The sequence below is a fragment of the Hyperoodon ampullatus genome, assembly GCF_949752795.1.
Source record: "Hyperoodon ampullatus genome assembly, chromosome: 1".
In the NCBI taxonomy this organism is placed as follows: Eukaryota; Metazoa; Chordata; class Mammalia; order Artiodactyla; family Ziphiidae; genus Hyperoodon; species Hyperoodon ampullatus.
Window position 1 is genome coordinate 61,866,814 of NC_136914.1, and position 23,181 is coordinate 61,889,994.

Here is a 23,181-nt window from a genome sequence, read left to right on the forward strand (position 1 = left end):
GTATATATATATATATTTATTTATTTATTTATTTTAGTATATATTTATTGAATGAATAAATGAAGATCTGTCCTCAAGCAGTTTTACAGGTTTTCTTTCTATATTTTTTGTAACCAAAGTAACTGGATTTCCTACCTTAGTAACTGGATTTCCTGCCTTCACCAGTTTCCTAGTGATTAATCCTCGACACTTGTTACCAGGCACCTACAGTTCTGACCGGCCTGCAAGGATCTCTGTCAGTTACCAGGCTATCTTTGGTCTTCCTTGGCTGAGTTTTTTTTTTTTTGGTACTTATGTTCCTCTATTCCTTTAAATTTACCTTTCGGTTTCAGACCTGTCTTTGAATTAATATGATTTTCCGACTCAGTCTGAGAATTTTTTCCTTCACTGGCTGAGTTTTGGATTTGCTAGTACTCTAATGTGACAAAGAGATTGTATAACAAAATACATTATCATCACAATCTTTAAAAATTAAAATGGGCACTGTAAGGATAATACTTCTTTTAGCAACTAGGTAGGTTATTACTTGTTATCTATCAACCCTCCTATTATCTACATGAGATAGGTGAATAGCCCTATAAAATTCTTATGTTTGACACACACAAACCTAAACAGAGTAGCTGTCAACAATGGTTAGATTTTAAGATCCCTCACTACCTACACACTTTTTTCAGGCACTTACAAAAATCCTGGAATAACTAGGATCAACTGAGTAGTATCCTCATTTGTTAGCTGGTATTTGCTAGCTAGACAAGATGGTTATGGACAACTCTAAATTAATAAGCAGTCTCCCTCAAGTTAAGATGATTAGGGGTGATAATGTGAATCAGAATTTTTAACTGCAAACAATCACAAATTTTGTGGAATAATTTTGTTTTCTTAAAGCATATCCTCTATAGCCTATTTTATTTTTGCAAAGATTCTGCAAAGAATGGCAATATAAATAGTACACTTTTCTAAGTAGAATCGATATGTCTCAAACTCAGGGAGCATTGGTACCTAAAAATACCAGTAGATATAATCAAAAGGACATTTCTCTTTATGTGGCAACAGTCTAAAGAGATCAAAAATCTTTTTCTTTTAACATTTATTTATTTATTTGGCTCCACTGGGTCTTAGTTGTGGCATGCGGGATCTTTTAGTTGCAGCATGCAAACTCTTAGTTGCAGCATTTGGGATCTAGTTCCATGACCAGGGATCAAACCCGGGCCCCCTGTACTGAGAGCATGGGGTCTTACCCACTGGACCACCAGGGAAGTCCCTCAAAAATCTTTTATAGCACTGACACAATTTCCATCACTGTATTTCTGTGAGGAAACTGGGGGAAAGAGGAGCAAATAATTTATCATGTTTTTACAGATAAAGAAACTGAGGCACTAAGTTAGACAATTTCTTGCCTGAGACCATAATGGTACATCAATTGTAGGAATAAGACTGCTGCATCCTCTTAGTTGTTAGCTTACAGGGTGGTTTTTCCAGATCACTCTGCACTGCTAATATAACTGAGATTCTGAGTAATAATAGAAGATGGTCAGGGCAAAGTAATGGTAATGAGCCAGAGCTAGAAATGAAAATAGAGTCCAAGTCTTCTAACTCTCTGCCCACTGATCCTGCTGTTAAGCTGCAGGACTACTTAATTACTGGACTTCATCAAAAAGTGGCAGTGTAATGCTATTAGAGATTAACCAGTGTTAGTTCAGTTAACTTTTCATTATAGGTGGACAGAATAATTCATATTTTAACAATCTCTAAAGGAAAACAATCTCAAATTGAAATTCTTTTTGGACGTTGTCATATTTCTTCTGTTATTTAAGTGTTTACTTGTGTAATGTGAAAAAGGACCTTGGCTGACTGAAGCTCATTAGGAACCAGAAAAAAAGACATTACAAGTTAAAAATAATTATCTCTTTGCTTAAAGATGGTGTGAATCAGCAAGCTAGAGAGCTCAGGTTTTCAATGGGTTGGCTAGTCCCTTGTGTCAGTCTGAGAATAGGCCAGAGGAGGAGAAGAAAATATAGAAGAGAAAGGGAGAAGGGTCATCTTTTGTCTTACATTTAGGAAATCTATTGCTTAACTTGGTAGATTCAGATGAATGAGACCAGTCATAATTCAGAAATCAAGAAATTTTTCACTAGACCCTGGATAACAGAATCAATCTTGAGAAAGAAGAACAGAGCTGGAGGTATCATGCTCCCTGATTTCAGACAGTACTACAAAGCTACAGTAATCAAAACAGTATGGTGCTGGCATAAAAGCAGACACATAAATCAAAGGAACAGAATAGACAGCCCAGAAATAAACACATAGGGTCTATTAATCTGTGGCAAAGAAGGCAAAAATATACAATGGGGAAAAACACAGTCTCTTCAATAAGTGGTGCCAGGAAAACTGTACAGCTACATGAAAGAATGAAATTAGAACATTTTCTTGTACCATATACAAAAATAAACTCAAAATGGGCTTTCCTGGTGGCACAGCGGATAAGAATTTGCCTGCCAATACAGGGGACACGGGTTCAAGCCCTGGTCGGGGAAGATACCACATGCCGTGGAGCAGCTAAGCCCGTGCACCACAACTACTGAGCTCACGTGCCACAACCACTGAAGCCCGTGTGCCTAGAGCCTGTGCTCAGCAACAAGGGAAGCCACTGCAATAAGAAGCCCATGCACTGCAATGAAGACCCAACACAGGCAAAAATAAGTAAGTAAATAAATAACTTTATAAAAAAATTTAAAAATAAAATAAAATAAACTCAAAATGGATTAAAGACCTAAATGTAAAACAGGAAACCATAAAACTCGTAGAAGAAAACCTAGGCAGAATAGTCTTTGACATAAATCATAGCAACATTTTTTGGATCTGTCTCCTAAGGCAAAAGCAGAAGTAAACAAATGGGACCTAATTAAACTTAAAAGCTTTTGCACAGCAAAGGAAACGATTGATAAAACCTACAGAATGTGAGAAAAATATTTGCAAATGATGTGACTGAAAAGGGGGTTAATATCCAAAATATGTAAACAGCTCATATAACTCTATATCAAAAAAACAAACAACCTATTTAAAAAATGGGCAGAAGACCTGAATAGACATTTTTCCAAAGAAGACATACAGATAGCCAACAGGCACGTGAGAAGATGCTCAACATTGCTAATTATTAGAGAAATGCAAATCAAAACCACAATGAGGTATCACCTCATTCCTGTCAGAATGGCTGTCATCAAAAAGATTACAAATGGGGGCCTCCCTGGTGGCGCAGTGGTTGAGAGTCCGCCTGCTGATGCAGGGGATACGGGTTCGTGCCCCGGTCTGGGAGGATCCCATATGCCGCGGAGCGGCTGGGCCCGTGAGCCATGGCCGCTGAGCCTGTGCGTCCGGAGCCTGTGCTCCGCAACGGGAGAGGCCACAACAGTGAGAGGCCCGCGTACCGCAAAAAAAAAAAAAAAAAAAAAAAGATTACAAATGGGACTTCCTGGTGGCACAGTGGTTGAGAATTCACCTGCTGATGCAGGGGACACACATTCGATCCCTGGTCTGGGAAGATCCCACATGCTGAGGAACAACTAAGCCCGTGTGCAACAACTACTGAGTCTGCACTCTAGGGCCCGCGTGCCACAACTACGGAGCCTGTGCACTTAGAGCCCGTGCTCCACGACAAGAGAAGCCACTGCAACGAGAAGCCTGTGCACCACAACAAAGAGTAGCCCCCGCTCGCCGCAACTAGAGGAAGCCCGTGCGCAGCAACAAAGACCCAATCCAGCCAAAAATAAATAAATTAAAAAAAAAGAAAAAGACCACAAGTAACAAATGTTGGTGAGGATTTGGAGAAAATGGAACCCTTGTGGAGAAAATGGGAATGTAAATTGGTGGAAAATAATATGGAGGTTCCTCAAAAAACTAAAATAGAACTACCATATGATCCAGCAGTTCCACTCCTGGGAATATATCCAAAGAAAACAAAAACACTAATTCGAAAAGATACATACACCCCAATGTTCATTGCAGCATTATTTACAATAGCCCAGATACGGTGGTGACCTAACTTCCATCAACAGAAGAATGGATAAAGAAGATGTGGAATATACATACAATGGAATACTTCTCAGCCATAAAAATAACGAAATTTTGCCCTTTACAACAACATGGTTGGACCTAGAGGGTATTATGTTTAATGAAATAAGTCAGAGAAAGACAAATACTGTATGTTATTACTTATATGTGTAATCTAGAAAATAAAACGAATGACTATAACAAAACAGAAACAGACTCACAGATAGAGAGAACAAGCTAGGGGCTGCCAGTGGGGAGAGAGAAGGGGAAGGGGTAGGGGATTATGAGGTACAAACTACTATGGATAAAATAAATAAGCTGCAAGGATATATTGTATAGAACAGGGAACATAGCCAATATTTTATAATAACCTTAAACTTTAACTTTTATAATAACTCTAGAATGTCATATACCTAATATTGAAACTAATATTGTAAATCAACTACACCTCAATAACAAAACAGAACACTTCACCGAATGAAAAATGTTCTAAGAGATGCACTATAGTGAGCTGAGTTCTCATTATATAAGCTGACACCTGGTACTCTTCTCATGTATTTTCAAGGGCATGGACATTTTGCCCTGCTGGAAGAGATATAAATCTCATGTAGACTTCCTCAGTGGTGAAACTCCTCATGTAAATCAGAACTCCAGAAAGGTAGGGGCCAAATGAACAAAGACTTTATTATCTTCCATAATTCTTTTCCTAGTTTTTGACAACAATTTAGTAGATGAAGAAACATTAGTTTCCCTGGGTATCTCTCATATGTACAGGGCATATATATGTCATTAAACTTGTGTTGGTTTTTCTGCCGTATAAAAAAAGAAGGAAAAAAAAGAGAAACATCTTTAACATAAAATTTCTGGTTTTGATTAAACTGATATTTTTAAAGGTGCCACATAGTTTTATGTACATTATTATTATTTTTAACCTTTACAACAACCCAGAGAGGAGAATGTTGTTTTACAGATAAGGAAGCTGATGTTAAGTATTTTGCCCAAGGTCACACAGATTACATAGTAGTTAGACCTGGGTTTACAATCTAGATCTCCAAAATCACTTCTAATACCATTTCTACTATGTCACAGAAAGCCATGGCAATACTTTAATTTTTACCTTTAAGGCAATTTCTAGGTAAACTTTAGGCTACTCAATGGCTTTTTGAGAAATAGATTCAAGAATATTTGTTTTTCATCACTATTTTTCTTGTTGTATATTTCTTCAGCAAAATGTAGACATTAGATATTCAGATTGTGGGTATTTTTGTTGCAATATGGTAGAAATGCATTTCCTCAAAAGTGCTGGGCACTATATGCCTGTTTGTTTGGGGTTCACCAAGGGTACTGTAAGTCGAACTTGACGGTTGCAGGCAGAGTCCTGAAGTGAGAACTGTGAGTTGACTTGCTATAAATAAAGGATTTCCTATACTTTCTAAAACAAGGTAGAGGACCCTAGTGGATAAACTGAACTACAAACTTTTTTTCACACACACACACTGTATTTTATTTTTACAAGAGATAAATAGACTGACACCAAGCATTGTAAATGGATGACCACAACAAAAGCAACAATGATTACAATTACCAAACACGAAACACACTCATACTATGTCATAATATTGACATTCAGTCCAGTAATCTTCCACTGTAACATGAGCTACAAACTTTTGATATTACTGCAGGCTAACATATCAGAGAGCCTTTAAATTTTAGAGGAAAGGGCAAGCAAGTATTATTTTCAATTTACTTACTTCCTAGAAAGGTTATAATTATTGAGCATTTTCTGACTACCACCAATTCACAAGTTGTCATTTGAAACATAGATTCTAACTCAACCCCTACCCAGTGAAATGTTGTCTCAGTGATTTGGTGATAAAATTATCAGAATCATTAATTATTAATTCCTATGGGACTACACCTAGAGAACTTGAGGTAAAGCCTCTGCCTTCTCTAACCAATCAATAAACCAAATAAATATTTGAATGTTCTCCATTATACACCAACCTCAGTGTTAGGCACTGTAGTGCCTTCTCCATAGCAAAAGCTCGATATCATTCAATAATGATTAAGTGAGTGAAGGAAACAGAAGAAAATCAAAGACATGGCATTTGCCCCGGAGGTGCTGACTATCTAGTACACTAAAACATAAAAAAAGAAATTAATGTAGCAAAGAAATTATTTTAAAAACATCAAACCTCTTTTTTATTTGTATTTTTTTCATGACGCTACTCTCTGTGGGCTCAGTGATTACTTTGGAGCTAATAGTCTAAGTCTCTATAGGATTTACTCTGAGACCACGTCCTGAACTATTCCATACCAGGAGAGGTAGTATAGTAGAATAAGTTAAGTGTGTGGACTCTGGTGTCAGATATCCTAGATCTTGGCCTCACTGCTTACCAGCCAGGGGATCTTTAGCAAGTTACTTCTCAATGTCACAATTTTCTCAACTGAAAAATGGGGGCTAGTATAGTATTTTCCTCATAGGGAGATTGTGAAGATTAAACAAGAAGTTATAATGTAGTGTTTATGTAGAACACAGCCCCAAACCTTGCAAATATCTAGTACTCAATATTATTGCTAACAATATTTCTTTCTTTCAGGTTAAAAAATACTCTAAAATCTAGACTTAATTAACCTTCTTATCACCTTGCCAAAGGGCCTGCTCCCACATGCTGCCTGCCAGATGGTCCACTTACCAATGAGAAACCCATGTGCTTACCTGTGATAAATTAGACCACTGAAGCTCAATGCTTTGTAGTAAAGAATAGGGTTGGCATAACTGAAAATGTACAACTACACAAATTATAGGAAAGCAATTTTCTGTATAGGGGCGTGGTATAGTGAGACAAAGATAAGCATGAGTCATCTCAATTCGATTCAGCTCTGCCCAGAGTGCTTAGCCTCTTCTAATGATTTCTTAGTTATGTGCCTTTGGGAAATTACTTAAACTCTTTGGGCTATTATTTTTCTCATCAGTAAGGTTGGGGAAATAATATCTAATTCACTGAGTTTTTTGTGACAACAGTGACTACACAGAGTAGGGGCTCAGTAAATGGAGGGCGGTGGCCAGCACTGTGAACGTTAGTTCTCTTCTGTTTTTCTGTAGCTATCTTGGGAAAAGAGTAGCAACAGCAGGGGTGGCAGGCAGGGCAGCCGCCCAGCAACATTATGATGGATGTGATTTATACAAGTCTGTCATAACTGGTTGGTCAGTGTACGAGGGGGCCAGTGGGGGTAGAAATCCAGTCTGGGCTCCATTCTCCAAGATGTGCAAGGGGCCTCTTTTGCTAATTTGTACAAAGATGCTCTATTCTCCACCCCTTTTCTAAACCACTTCCTGACTTTCAGTTCTTTCCCATCTTCCCCAGGTGCTCAGTGGCCTCATAGGGTCATGACTCATCACTGCTGTTCCCACTGTAACCTACCTCACACCTCTCAGGTCATTCTATGCTATTGGATCCTGCCATAAAAATCCTAGTCTTTCCAGAGTCCCACTCCTCCAGTACTCTTCTGAGAGATGAGTACTAATTACGTAAACGATTTCCAGCTAAAGAAGACCTTCCTTTCGTTATACCATCCATTGGTATCTTAATAAAGTATTTTTCCAGTGTTTCAACCCAAAGGAGCAAACAGTGTGAGGGTCTGAGGTATAAAAGTAAAACGAATGTAGAGAAGCAGTTTGAAAACAGAGGGGACTTTTCAGCACAGCACACAGTAGCTGTCCATCTGGAGATGGTATTGAATATGGACCAGGAAGTAGAAACTGTGTACATTTAATGAACAACCTTGCCTGTCCCATATCAGCCAGTCCAATTAAAGAGTCAACAAGAACTTTGGACCCTATACCAATACCAACTTCTGAAAGAAGAGAATGTGGGAGGGGAAGATTTTGTGGTATAGTTAAAAGAGAACTGCCTTGAGATTTAGGAAACTTGGCTCACATTTCCACCTTCACCCCCAAACAGCTTTTGGCATTGGGAAAGTCAGTTGCGTGCTTAGACTTCAGTGACTTCACTGTGGACTAAGAGACTGAATTAGAAAACCCTTTTTCAGGTCTAACCTTCCATGTTGCTTTTTTTCCCACTGCAAACTGATTAGCCTGGCGGTGGGCAGGTGGGGGAAGCAATGCTAAATTGTAGCTTAAAGAGTATTATATTGAACTTAAATCAATGCTGGCTTCCAGAGAGGCAGATTATGTTAATGGTTAAGAGTGTAGGAGCTGGAGTCCTTCATTCCTGGGTTTTGGTACTGAACTTGGACAAATCACTTAACCTCAATTTCCTCATCTGTTGTTCCACATCCTAATTAGTATTAAGAATATTAATACCTATGTCATAATGTTAGTGAGAGGATTAAATCAGCTAATACATATGAAAGCACTCAGCACAGTGCCTGATACCTAGTAAGTCCTCAGCAGTTGATGATGGCATGTTTCATCCTAACTCTGCTACTAAATTAATTCTTGATTGGCTAAGTCACTCACTTCTCTGAGTCTCCTTAAAAGAAAAAAAAATTTTTTGGTCCAGTCAGAGTATAGGACTAGATTATTTCTAAGGTGTTTTCTATTTCCATCTTTCAATCTCTGTTTTTTATGTTTGTAATAGAAAATTTTGTTTTAGAAATTAGGCCAGTCTTGAATTAAGTAGCTCAATTATCCCTCCCATGTGCACAGAATAGTTTCCCAGAAAGATCACTAAGCCTGAACTACTCCCATTGTGTGTGGGAGGATCATTGCTTGCTACCAGAATATGAGTTGTACAGTTTTAATCCTCAGACCAGTGCTGCTGTACCTCCACTCTCAGTAACATGAGAACCTACACCTTTAGATTTCTGGGTCACCAGCCACACGAGAGTCCTAGGAGTCATCATTATTGTCACATTGCTAAAATGCAGCAGCCACTTGGAGCCCCCAAGACATTTGTCTCAGCAGGCAAATAATCACATTCACTCATAGGTCCTAATTTGATTGTGTGAATATACTGCATGTCACTGATTACTAGCATCATGTTTCTTTTTGGCAAGGAGCTCAGCACTGTAGTCAAGCCCAATGACTTGATCATAATAATCCGTAAATCCCATATTTGTGGGTCTGTTTCCTGGATCATTCCTGGTACCAATTCTGTATCAATCAGGAGAAAAAAACCATACCAGTTACATGAACAGAGATAATTTAGTATAAATAATTGTTAACTAGACATAAAGATGTTAACAAGGGTAAAAAGAAAACTTGAATAAACCATTAGGTAGCAACTGCAGGAAGCAGCTACAATCCCTAGGGCTGAGAAAACAAAGGAAAATGGTTAGAATTATTAAAACTTAGAGAAGAGGCTCTTATTAACAATTCTTTATATTAAATTGTCTCTTTTCAAGTAACTGGTGTGGTTTCTGTCTCCTGAATGTATGTACTGTGACTGATACAGTGGTTGTACCAATTTACAACTCTCATCAGCAACAATGGAGGTTGAGATTGCACCATAACCTTATGAGAACTTGATATTTTTCATCTTTTTCATTTTAACTATTCTGGTGGGCTTGAAGTACTATTGCATTGTGGGGTTTTTTTGGTTTTTTTTTTTTGCATTGTGGTTTTTAATTTGCATTTCCCCCATGGGGAATGAAGTCAACCACCTTTTCATTCGTTTACTGGTTATTTTGATCTCCTCTTTTGTGAATTATCTGTTCAAGTCTTTTGCCCATTTTTCTGTTGAGTTGCTGCCTTTTTCTTATTGATTTGTGAGAGCTCTTTATATATTTTGAACATGAGTTCTTTGTTGGATATATCACCCCAGCTCTCTCTCAATATGCCCAGTTAGACTTACTAGTTCAGATGTGCTTCTTTTGATTAAATGTTTCTAGGGACTGAATTACTATGTCTCAATTATGTAATTATGAATTACATAAGTACTATGTAGTACCTCAACAAATATAAGAGTAGTGGAGTGGAAGTACTATAACTTTCTCTGGGACTTCCCTGGTGGCACAGTGGTTAAGAATCTACCTGCCAATGCAGGGAACACAGGTCCAAGCCTTGGTCCAGGAAGATCCCACATGCCGCGGAGCAACTAAGCCCATGCGCCACAACTACTGAGCCTGCGTTCTAGAGCCCGTGAACCACAACTACTGAGCCCGCGTGTCACAACTACTGAAGCCTGAACACCTAGAGCCTGTGCTCCGCAACAGAGAAGCCGCCTCAATGAGAAGCCTGCGCACTGCAATGAAGAGTAGCCCCTGCTCCCTGCAACTAGAGAAGGCCTGCACGCAGCAACGAAGACCCAATGCAGCCATAAATAAATAAATAAATAAATAAATAAATTTATATTAAAAAACTTTCTTTATTGTGAGAAGATAGGAATATGTATTTCATTCATATGTTTATTCATTCATTCCACAAATCTCTTTAAATACATGTTTATTGAGCATGAATTATGTGCAGGGAATTATGCTGTGTATGTAAGTTTGCTTCTTTCTGAAGTATTAGAACTCAACTTGGGAACTTTACACATATTGTCATTGTAATAAAATAAGAATCTTACATTAGATTTAAAAAACTTTTTCAGGAGCCCAGAACATTTTTGAAGACTAAACAACTCATTGCCACTATCTGAGGCCAGTGAATGTCAGTCACCTGAAAAATTCCTGTGCAAATATTAAAAAGGCCTTCTAGAGTTTACTGACATGTTTTTATTCATTTACTCAAATCAAATATTTGTTAAGCACATATTATGGAAGCACATTAAATAGAAACTAATTTCTTAGATCTTCTAGTTAGCACATTAAATGGAAACTAATTTCTTAGATCTTCTTTTCTTCTGCATACTCATCCTTGGTGTTGTCATCCGGCTTCAATTACCAACTATCTATATGTTGATGACCCCCACATCTATTTCTATAGCATAGATGTCCTTCATGAGTCTTAGATTCAAAAAACCAAATGTCTGATGAATATTTTTCCTGGGATGTCTCAAGCACCTGGCATACATTTTCAAAACTGAACTCATCATCTTCCCCTAGCAAAACTTTTCTTTCTGTGTTTCCTCTTTCAGTGTATGGCATGAGCATCTACCCAGTTGCCCAAGTGAGGCACCTAGAAGTCTCCCTTGACACTTGACTCTCCTTCCTTCCCACCCACTAATATCCTACTAATTACCAACACTTTTCAATTCAACTTCTTATACAGTCTCTCTCAAATTAATCTGTTTTTCCCTATGGCCAATACTATAAAACATGCCACTGGTATTTCTTGCCTAGATCTCCTAATTTGTCTCCCTGCCTTTAGTCTTTCTAGTCTCCAACTATTCTCTAATGTCTCCCATTTCTATAATCCTTCGAGACTTATCTGTGCTCTTTGGGTAAAATCAAAATTCCTTAATAGGGTTTATAAAATCCTATGTAACCTGCTCCTGTTGCCTCTCCCATTTCACGACTCTTTGGCATTTACTCCTACCAATCTTTCAGGTCTCACCAAATATTACTTTCCCTGAGATGCCTTCCCAGATCCTCAAAATGGGTTAGATGCCCTCCTACAATACTCTCCTGCTTCCCTTATCTCTTATCATTAAATACTAAGTTCTGTGAGACCAGAGCCTTTATTTTGTTAGCTGTGGCAACTCAACCAACAAATCACATTATTTATGGAAATAATGAATTTCTTGAAACTCAGGGAAAGCCACTACTGAAGTTACAGAAGAAACTCTTTTATTATATTTAAGAAATATTTCAGATACTTTAATACACAGAGACATCTGGGCACAATGTAGTTACAACTAACACACTTGGAATCTGTATAAGCCAAAGTTTGTCTTATTTATTCAGATGCTTTTAGTGAGCTATTATTTGTGATGAGCATGTGTGAAAAATTTATCTGCCAAGATGCAACAAAGATCGAGAGTTACCATCCTAAAAGATGCATTCCAGAAATGACTAACTAGGGTTTTACTTTTCAAAATTGGCCTATATGTAAAATTTAATTTAAAAGTTCATTCATTTCCCAGGATTATTTCTGGGAGAAGGACCCATGTTGGCAAACAGGAAGTTTTTTGTGTATGTTTATATTTTTTCACCTTCTAAAATACAAAATTGATAAGAAAGCAGAAAAGTCCATTTTACTTTTTTTTTTGTGTGTGGTACATGGGCCTCTCCGTGCTGTGGCTTCTCCCGTTGCGGAGCACAGGCTCCGGATGTGCAGGCTCAGCGGCCATGGCTCACGGGCGTAGCCGCTCTGAGGCACGTGGGATCTTCCCAGACCGGGACACGAACCCGTGTCCCCTGCATCAGCAGGCGGACTCTCAATCACTGCGCCACCCGGGAAACCCAGAAAAGTCCATTTTAAAAGAACCATCAAATCTTTACAATCTTTCTCAAATCCTCTTGAGTGGGTTCTACATCATGGGAATTAATAAAAATGGCATTTCCCAATTAACTTGGGATTCTGAGTTTGGATCCTTTCACGTGCTCTCCTGGGTTTATAATCTAGAGGTATTTGTGAAATTTTCTTCTTGACAATAATTGTGGGGTTTTGTTTTTTTTTTTTTTACGGTACGTGGGCCTCTCACTGTTGCGGCCTCTCCCGTTGCGGAGCACAGGCTCCAGACGCGCAGGCTCAGCGGCCATAGCTCACGGGGCCAGCCGCTTCGCGGCATGCGGGATCCTCCCGGACCGGGGCCCGGACCGGGGCCCGAACCCGCGTGCCCTGCGTCGGCAAGTGGACTCTCAACCACTGCGCCACCAGGGAAGCCCAATAATTGTGTTTTTGGTTGAATAGGTTAATAGGTCTAATTGCTTCAGGGCCTTAAAGTAGTAGCATCTATAAATGCTCTAAACCTTGCTTAAATTTTAACAAGTTTATTGAACGAGTTATTCCCTCTGATGCTGGATAAGCCAAAGGACCCTGTTTCAAACTAATATATATATACATATTAGCAAAGCAAGGCATGAAGATAGGAATGCAAAGTCTTCTTAAAATGCTCTGAGGCTAAATTTTGTTTATACTTTAGGCAGTAAAACAGAAATTATTTAAGTAGAACTGAATGCTACCACACATTGATAGCAAAAACTACAATTTCTTCATATGTCTTCCTAGGAATATTGTTGGGTGTGGTGGTTATTACATTAGTAGTATGTTTCAAATTCATGTTATATTGATGCTCTGAGATAACTCAAGGGATCTTTCAGGAATTCTGAGTGATATATAAATGTTATGGGAAGAACTGATCCCATTTCAAGGTTAGGATGGATAAATGAGCATTTTAGAAAAAGAAATACATGATGCAGAAAATGTGAATTTTGGAAAATTTCTCCTAGTATATTGCCTGGCATATAATAGGCATTCAATATATTTTTCTTGACTGACTGATTGAATAAATGAATAAATAAATTATACTCATTCAGGTCTTGTCCCCTACTCTTATCCCAACTCTCAATTAATAGTAATTATTTTCTTAGTCTCCACCCAAATTTGAGATAATTTGTCTCCCAAGTTTTGGGAGCTGGAATGATTTTAAAGTGCCTAATTAAGAACAATTTGTTAATGATTATTATCTCTTCCCCTTTTCACTCTAAGCTGTCTTTACACTTTCCAAGTCTCATGCTGCTTTTTTTTTCCTTAGGCTAGTTTTTATTAAAGAAAAGAGAACAAAACTGTTTCTCTCTGCCTTTTAATAAACATGACTCTTTCTGTCATCCTTTCCTTGATCCTTTCCAAATCGGCCGTGGTTGCCATAAGTGATGGCTGAGAGACAAGATGCCAAGTGCAATGGCTAAATTTAAAGAGCAGCATTCGCACCTGTTGTTAACTGGCAATGACCAGTCTCACACCCACAGTTTCCTCCACCCTCTGCCTCCCACCAAGTGCAACCCATAGCCCAGAATTTGTTCATGTATAAAAGTACTAATGAAGATTATGTACATTACATAGAAATGGAGAATGAATACAACATTTGACACTAAATTAGTTCAGTTTCAGAGGAGCTGAACTTTGGGCAACACCCAGCATAATATAAAGATGTATCTGACCTTGAAATAGGCAGGTGGAAGTGACTAGGTATTTGATGAATTTTTGAAGACTATTAATGGACTATCTCACCTGAGAATACTTTTCTTAGACCTGCCATACTTTGTGAAATTATTTTGCCTTTTAGCATTGTAGAGTCCTCTAAATGTAAATGTTGTGTAAAAGAGGCAATCCAAGAAGTACTTATCATCTAAAAAGTCAGCTTAAATTAATTTGCCAGATTGGCAACTCTAACCTGGAAGAGCTGTGTAGGAGAAAGATAGTAACATAAATAATTCTGATAGAAAATACACATAAAAAGTGAGAGAAGAAGGGACTGTGGCCCAGCGAGGCAGATAGTCTAATCAAATAGGTTGGATAGTCAAGGGAGTGGCAGCCTCATTGTCAGACCAGGTCACATCAAGTACCAAAGTACTGTGATAGAAAGTCAAACAACAAATTCTGAGTTTAATTTTACCTGGGCATTTCCTCTCAGAGGAAGCCAAGCTGGTCTTCAGAAGAATAGAACAGGTGACTTATGGGTACAGTAGGAGCAAAGAGTTGGAGGTTGGAAGGTCAGGGCATGTTCAGGGTATGGGTAGTAAATACCTGGAGAGTGCTGAGAGAGGGGAGCCCTTTACCAATTTGGAATTTTGATGTAATTCAGCCTTGTCAGAGAATGTTCTTAGGATTTGGGGGGGCACTTTTGAATACTCTGGAATGGATAGTGTTGGGTTCCATAAAAATGTGTGCTGAATTCCTATGCACTTAGGAGGTGTGGTTTATTCAAGTGCAGAATCAGTGTCTTGCCCCTTTGGATCACTTCAGATAGAGACAAAAGACTTCATGACTCCAAAGGTCTACTAAATAGCAAAGGCTATAGGAGGCCACAGGCCAATCCAACACAAAAAGGACAGTGTGAGGGACTTCCCTGCTGGTGCAGTGGTTAAGAATCTGGCTGCCAATGCAGCCGACACGGGTTCGAGACCTGGTCTGGGAAAATCCCACATGCCGTGGATCAACTAAGCCCGTGTGCCACAACTACTGAGCATGCATTTTAGAGCCCGTGAGCCACAACTACTGAGCCCGCGTGCCACAACTACTGAAGCCCGCGCACCTAGAGCCCGTGCTCCGCAACAAGAGAAGCCAGTGCAACGAGAAGCCCGAGCTCCGCAACAAAGAGTAGCCCCCGCTCTCCGCAACTAGAGAAAGCCCGCGTGCAGCAATGAAGACCCAACGCAGCCAAAAATAAATAAATAAATTTATTTTTAAAAAATCGATTAAAAAGGACAGTGTGAAAGTTAGCTGCCAACCTCTCAGATCCTGAGAAATATGAACAAAGACAGTCCTATTTGAACAAGCCCTGCCCTTCTCAACTCAATGTTTTCCCGGCGTTGCGTGCTTGACAGACATAAATAAATAAATAAATAAACTTGCAGACTGGATGTTTCCGACCTAAAAGAATGTTAGATTAGGGTCACTAAGTTATAAATGAATATGGAGTCAGTCATTCTTTGGAGGCTGGGGCATGAAATTCTTGCCACACAAAAGTTTTAAGAAGAGGTATGTAAACATATTTATGTAAATTATGTATATAAAGCATGTAAATGATCCAGTGTGAGGTTGCAGTCTCTATTAAAGGGGGAAGAAAAGGAGAAAAACAAAAATAAGGAAGGAAAAAAAATGTGTGTATGTGTTTGATGAAGTCAGACCAGATATTGCTATAGCCAGGACAAGCTATGTGGTGGGGTTTCAGTATTTGAGTACTTCTACAGATGGGTAGGTATAAAAAATAGGAATAATGACATCTGGAAAAATAGTGAAGCCAGATCACCAGAAAACAGATCTAAGCTGTGGTTTATGATACTTATTTAAAGGCTAAAACCCCTTTCTTCTCCCTCTCCTTAACATACATTTTTTGATCTTTAAGAATTGCTGATCTCACTTGAATAATAACTCATATCATCAGTAAACCATGAAACATAGCCCCCAGATCTCTAAGCAGATCCATTTCATGTTTTCTTGTTCACGTCAATAAGCTGTGTGCATCAACTACCCTGGCTATTCTGGAATGCTTAGACAAATACTCCATTGAGTTGAGTCATACTTTGGAGCTGACTTTAGTGTACATTTTAGTAGGGAATCTAGTTAGAGTTTCACGCTCCAGAAAATCTGTTCTGATTAGTTTTAGCTAAAAGAAAAGATCAACCTGTTTTAAGGATTGGCACAGAAAACAATTCTGCAGTCATGTAGGTTTCACTGAACATATTTTTGTAATAATAAAAATAACATGCAGATGGGAAAAAGTTAAACCATTCAAAAGGATAGCTACCCCTTAAAATTTCCCAGAGGTAACTTTTTTTTTTTTTTGGTTTATTCTTCCACAAACCACTTTTGGTGTGTGTGTGTGCATGTGTGTGTGTGTATGTATGTTTCTGTCTAGAGGATAACTTTCTATTGAGCTATCTACATTTTCTCCTTATTTGGCCTAGTCAACCAGCTGATATGAGATATGTCCTTTGCAGCTGTGGACAGGTTTTCTCTGTGAAGAGATAATTGACATTTGTTTAGATTAATTTCTATCCCTGGATTATTAGAACTCAGTTTAGTCAGTGGATCCTCAGAATATGAAGCCTACCTGTGGTTAATCAATGGTATCATCTTGGTAGATAAAAGATGACACATTTTGGTAAATAAAGAGGAAGCTTTTGGTAATCCCTCCAGTTTCAGATTTATGCACTTGAAAAAAAAAACTATCGTGGTTCTTTTGCAGATCCACAGAACTAAATCTCAGTAATGCAGGATGCATGTCTCATTTTCATATTTCGATAAATAGGGGAAAGGCAATTCCAGTAGAACTTTTCAAAGTGTAAGATGGAGTGCAAGGCACAATACTGATTCATAGCCAGATTTGCGAAGACAGAAAGTAAAAACAAAACTAAAACCCGTGGTAATACTAGTAAGAAGGTGTAAAGGGACAAGAGAGAAGGGGAAATGGCAGAGTATGGATAAATACATAGAATGCAGATGGGATAAATATAGATGAGTGGAAAATGATTGTAAGTGAAGTTACCCCAGGAATGTCACAGATTTCCAACTAGGGGGATTAGTGTGTACAGCTGTTGAATGGGGGGCTTATCTCATTCCTGAGCTCTTATGTTCCACTGTTGAGCAATAAATGCCTTTTGGGTGAATGGTTTGAATGTCTCACCTGGAGAAGCCAATCATCTTACAGTTCTGGAGTGGGTGGAAGGATTAAACAAACTAAAAGCTCCACTTCATTATTTAGCTATTCTTGGCCAAAAAAGTAACATTTCAGTCAAACTTTAAAGTATATAATTAGAATAAGTGATACAATAAAATTGTGTGCGTGTTGTTTTGTCTTAAATTTATCACCTTAGGGTACACTAGAAAGATGTTTCCCAAAATTTAGGATAATACTTTTATTTGCTTACCAAACCGTTTTCCTGCTCCAGATTTTAAAAGGAGGTGTGAGAATTAACTAGCTGATAACAATAAACAGACAGCAAAGAAATCCTCTTCTGAGGAAATTCAGGAACCTCAAATCTCCTTTCTTTCAGTCTTCAATGAGCTATCATTATGAGCTTGTCTCTGTGGAAGGATTTTTCAAGAGAAAGTGTTATTCCAAAGTGTATTCTAATGGCTAATTTAGCTAAATTATGAAAATTCATTAAGGTAACCTTTACGTGATTTTTATTACATTATCAGCATGCTCTGTTTCTATAGTTTAATAAGTGCACATAAGGTCAAAAGTGGTAAGAAAATAGAGTGTTGCTTCTGGAGAGTGTAAGAATATCAGTATAAAGGTGCTGTAAAAGTGAACTGAGTATCTGAAATGTATACAGGTCTGTTAATTCACTTTGATAACATGTACTCATTCTGGGACCTTGGTATCATAATCATTCTACCCCTCCTGTACTATGCTACATATCACAGTCATTAGATCACTCCATGACGGGATAATTTCAGCATATCCAAATACCATTAGTTAAGAATGATAACTCTGGGCGTGTCGTTGGGAGTTCCAACATACCTAGCTAATGATTACTAATTTGGTGTCTATTTTGCCAACTTAAAACACGAAGTACAGAGCTTTGTACAAATATCCATTTCCCCAGTTACCCTTATCTTAGCTGTATCTTTGGTGAGGATTAGCCGAATCGAATATGCCATCTCTATTGGTGCTATTCTGAGGGGCTCGGGTGACAATTACCGGTTCCCTAGAATTTGCCCGTAATTGACTATGTCCCACAATAGGTAACTCTGGAAGTGACAGGCAGTCTCTAGTGTGGTTCTCCCGCCTGTCGATTGGGCCTTGCAAGAAGCCCCGCCTCATCAACTCAGTCAAGGACGACAATTGGACCGGCGCCGGTGAGTGGCGGGTCTTAGCTCCGCCCCGGCCGTCCGCTGCGCTGCCTGGGTCGGCGCCGTTTCCAGTTGAGAGATGGCGGCCGCCGCAGGTAGATCGCTCCTGCTGCTCCTCTCCTCCCGAGGCGGCGGAGGCGCCGGCGGCTGCGGAGCGCTGACTTCGGGCTGCTTCCCCGCGCTGGGCGTCAGCCGCCACCGGCAGCAGCAGCACCACCGGACGGTGAGCGAGCGCGCCCGGCGGCTCCGGGGAGGGCGGGGCGGCGCTGGCGTGTGGGATCAGCCGGCGGGCAGGCCGCCGGGGCAGCGGGCGAGTTACCTCAACTCGCGGCCGCTCCAGAGGTTGCCGGGCACCGAGGAGCCGCCGTGCCCTTCAGGCGCCTGCGGCGGCAACCAGGAAAAAAAGGCAGGGCGGAGGAAGCCGAGAGGAGGAGGAGGAGGGGCTACGGCAGGGATGTTCCCGCAGGACCGGGGACACCAGGGCGGGGAAGGGACGGGACTTGAACCTCTCTCTGACCCGCCCCCGATCTCGGTCCCTCCCTCCTTTTTACTTAACAGCTCTGCCCCATTGCTCCTGAACTGAGCCCCGTTCAAGTTGTCCCCTTTCCCTCCTCCTCCAGGCGGGTTGGGGTGTCCAGAGTTGCCGCGGCTGCCTTGTGTATGTGTCAGGAGAGTGGCAGTGCCATACTGCTGGGAACTGTCCCCCGGAGGGCAACCCAGGACCCCAGCGGGGCCGCTCCCTAGTTCTCTTCTCGACCCTCTGGGAACGGGCAAGACGGAAAATCAAACTTTATCCCCCCGTGTGACTTCCTGCGTGTGGGCATGGGGAACAGCACCCTTGCGATGGATGCTGCATTGCTTCAGGAGGCAACCTCTTAGTTCCTTAAAGGTCCTCGGTGGTGCTTTTGGAGGGCTGTTTTATAAGCTTGTTCACGCGTGCCTGAAGAAGGAAGGTGGGCAGCAGGCAGAGGGGAAGAGAATATGACAAGTTGTTCACAGCGGCAGGGATTTGGTGGTTGTATTAACCAGTTATTGCTGGCTTTCATTGGCTGGCAACGCACGGGAGTTTCTATTTGAACAGCCTTGGGGTGTGTGTGCGTGTGTGTGTGTGTGTGTGTGTGTGTGTGTGTTTCTTTTTCAGTTGCAAGAGATCAACTTGGCATGGGGTTCTTGACCTAACAAGTCAGCAGGTTCTCTTCCCTTGGACTTTCTAGACCCATACCGTTGGTCTCTGGCCAACTCTAAGAGAAAGAGTCTAGGTTTTATTCCCTAGGGCTAAGTTGTAGAGTGTGGTAATAAGAGAATCACTGCAGACAGCCTGATAGCAGAAACTAGTACCTTCAGCTCTCAAGAAATACACCCACCTGTCTTGTTCTGATCACATAACTCTTGAGGGAAAACTGAACTGGAGCTTTTCAGAGGATACCCCAAGACTGATGACAGCGTAAAATTAAGTGTCTGAAAGAACAGTGAAAAGAACTAATGCTCTTTAAATGAAAGATGGTATTGTTATTATTAGTCATAGGTATGGACCCTATCCTCGTTCTTATGAGAAAACTGTACTTCTTTGTTTTGGCATACTGACATATTGCTTAGCTGAAGCTTTTGGGTGAGAGCCGAGCTTTCCACAGTTCAGTTTAGATTTGCATGTTTCATAGCCTCCAGTTATGTGTTTTGTTCTCTTAAAAACATAAGGCAATCCAAAAATCTGATTGCATTCCCCTCCCCCTCAAACTATTTAAAGACTTCCCAAGTTGTCTTTATCTTTGTATTTTGATAATACATCTTCTGACTTTGCAGTTTGTTTTTAAGACTATTTGGGTGTGGTATTAATTTAGCATTTTGAAATTTGTGCCTTGTATATTTTCCACTGTGTGAATCTGTCACTCTGTGAGTGCCTTCCTTGTGCGGGTACTTCATGAAAGTGTTTTTCTGTGCTATTCTGGGGTGGATAAAAGTGATGTGCTGAATTTGAGGTGAAAGCACAACTAAAATGAAGTGTTATTTCTGAAGGGCAGAAGTGTTATAAGCATGGTGACTTGCAAATGAACTTAGAATTGTAAGATTTTGAAAAAAGTTGTGCCTGATTATTTAAAATATATAAACAGTTTTTTTCTTTTTCTACGATTGCTCTGAAGCTATCTTGTATTTAGCTGTCTCCATCTGTTATTCTATGATTCCTCGCAAGACTCAATTTGAAAGGTATCTCTTAGAGATTTGTTTAACTGTTGACATTTTATGCTTGAAATTAAGACCCAGAAAGGGAGAGACTTGGCCAGGATTACACGATGAATGTACAACAGTTTTAGGACTCCCACCCACTCCAGATATTCTGACCCTCTTATTGTGTTCTTTTTATTATAAAGTACAACTGCTCCTTCACATCTTTCTCCTCCCTTATAAAACTTACTATTGTTTGTTATGAAAGTACTGGTATTTCAAAGCCCCATGAGTGAGAATTCTCCTATGTTGGTTTGAGGCACATGTATTAGGCAATATAGGAACAAACCACTGGCTCTTATAAAGGTCTCTGAGAGACACTAAGGTTGAATCTTGCAGAGGTGACATCCTGTGTATGTGCAGCAGATGGCACTCTGTATCGGACTAGATCACAAGTCCTGCTTGTGCCACTTTTGTTCTGCTGTAGTAGGTATGGTAAATTAGAGCCAGGGGGACATAACTAATTATAGTACTGGTTAATTTTTTGCTTGAGAGGTATGTTTTTTGAAATTCATTTTTTCCAAGTTTGAAGAACAAGTCCAGAGCAATACAGCTCAGCTAATATAGGTAAATGTGATTGCGAAGTAATAAAGCATAGCTTGTACCCCCCCCCCCCAATTAAAACATCATTCAACTGAGTAAATAGGAGAAAAGGTGCAGGGGCTTATTCAGTATTTGTAGCACCATCTAGTGTAATTTTTCCTTTCCTATGTGAAGAGCCTGTTATTGCTTCCCAGCTTGTGACTGTCACTGAGTCTGATGTAAAATATCTGTTGCATGCTTTTCTGTGTGGTTAGTGAAGGTGGCTATTTTCAAGGATGATTCTTTGAGGGGAACTGCCTTTCATTGTGAGCTGTGTAATTTCTTTGCTAAATCAAACTGTCTCATCTCTGATTATGACAGCCTGACTGTTGGCATTTCCTAGTGGTCAACGGCTATGCTGAATTGCTAAATCTCTTACTTAAGTCTGTCATTATACTGTTATATATTGTGGCTGTCCCTTTTTACTTTACACATTGTAGTTCTTTGGCAGTGATGTCATTTCAGTTTAACCTGAAATTTTGTTTTTTACTTTTCTTTTAACCTGAAAGTTTTAACAGAGGTTACATTGCCTGACACAGAGATAAGTCCCAGTTCTTTAATTGGGCTCCTCATGATCTGGCTAAGTCTTACTTTGCCAGATCCACCCAGCACAAATACTCCACTGTACTTAAGCCAGTGTCTCATATACCCATATTAAATGTCTGTGCAGTTTTTGTAGCGGAATTTCAGTCTTAACCACTCCTCTAACCTCTAAGGTTCATTTTAGGTGGGAGACTGTGATCTTTGACTCCTCTTTGAATCTAACTTCCTCACTTTACAGATGAGAAAACGGACCTAATGGGAACTGAGGGAAGTGACTTTTCTGTTACGTTTGTGGTTAATGACATCTGGGATAAAAATTCTTTTAAATGGAGGTGGATTCAAGGAGAAATCCTAGTCTGAATCTTTACATGTGTGTTTCCTAGCTCTCAATCCCTTTCCATTGTTCTATTCTGTCTTCTCTGAATGCTGATAGGACTTATTATTTTCATGACACAGATTGACACTGGCTTGTTCTCTAAATGTTTCATTTGTGGGTACCTTATCTTACTGGGCAGTGATTGTGTATCTTGTTACCTTTTTGTCTCTCATAGACTCCAGAGCAGTACTAGGTACATAGATAACACTCAGACAAGCATTAATTGAATACGCACCCTTTTGTCTGCTTGCCAGTGGAAAGGTGTGCTCTATTTGCCCCCCGGTTTGATTTTTTTTAATGACCTGTTGCTTAGGTAACCACATTTGGGTTATTGCTTTAAGTTTGGTATTGCCAGTGCTGTCTTTGGTTGTATATTACACTTCTTTATGGTGGACTGATGCAGAGAGTTGGTAACATTCGATTAGCTCTACAGTGGTACACACTTTCTATCCAAAGAAGCAAAAGTATGATAAATACCCAGATTATTAGGAAGATATGTTTGAATCAGAGTCTAGATTTATTGTTGTTTTAGCTGACGATAATATTAAGATTTTGAAGGTTGTGGATAAATATGCTTAGAGCAGACTTATTATGGAAACATTAACTTAAAATCTTGCTTATTTTGAACCCCATAAAATAGTCGAATGAGTAAATTTGGATTTAGTCAACAAATTCTGATTATTTGAACTTTTCTGAGTCTCAAGGGGCTCTATTTTATGCTTTATGGAACTCTAAGAGGGAATCTAAATAGAAATGCAGCATCAAGAATGGTGTATGTTGGACTTCCCTGGTGGTGCAGTGGTTAAGAATCCACCTGCCAATGCAGGGGACATGGGTTCAAGCCCCGGTCCAGGAATATCCCACATGCCACGCAGCAACTAAGCCCATGTGCCACAGCTACTGAGCCTGCTCTCTAGACCCCGCGTGCCACAACTACTAAGCCTGTGTGCCACAACTACTGAAGCCGGTGCGCCTAGAGCCCGTGCTCTGCAACAAGAGAAGCCACTGCACTGAGAAGCCCGCACACCACAACAAAGAG

The 23,181-nt window shown here is 39.8% G+C and overlaps 1 protein-coding gene across 1 annotated transcript in view; it reads left to right on the forward strand.

The window, feature by feature from the left end:
• Positions 1–18,500: 18,500 nt before the first annotated feature.
• Positions 18,501–23,181, forward strand: part of MCU (mitochondrial calcium uniporter) — a gene marked incomplete at both ends in the record, with an annotated part of 217,366 nt that continues 212,685 nt past the window's right edge. The window contains one exon of the mRNA XM_079716050.1: positions 18,501–18,644. Within this exon, the coding sequence (XP_079572176.1) occupies positions 18,501–18,644 (144 nt within the window). The remainder of the gene's footprint in view (positions 18,645–23,181) is intronic.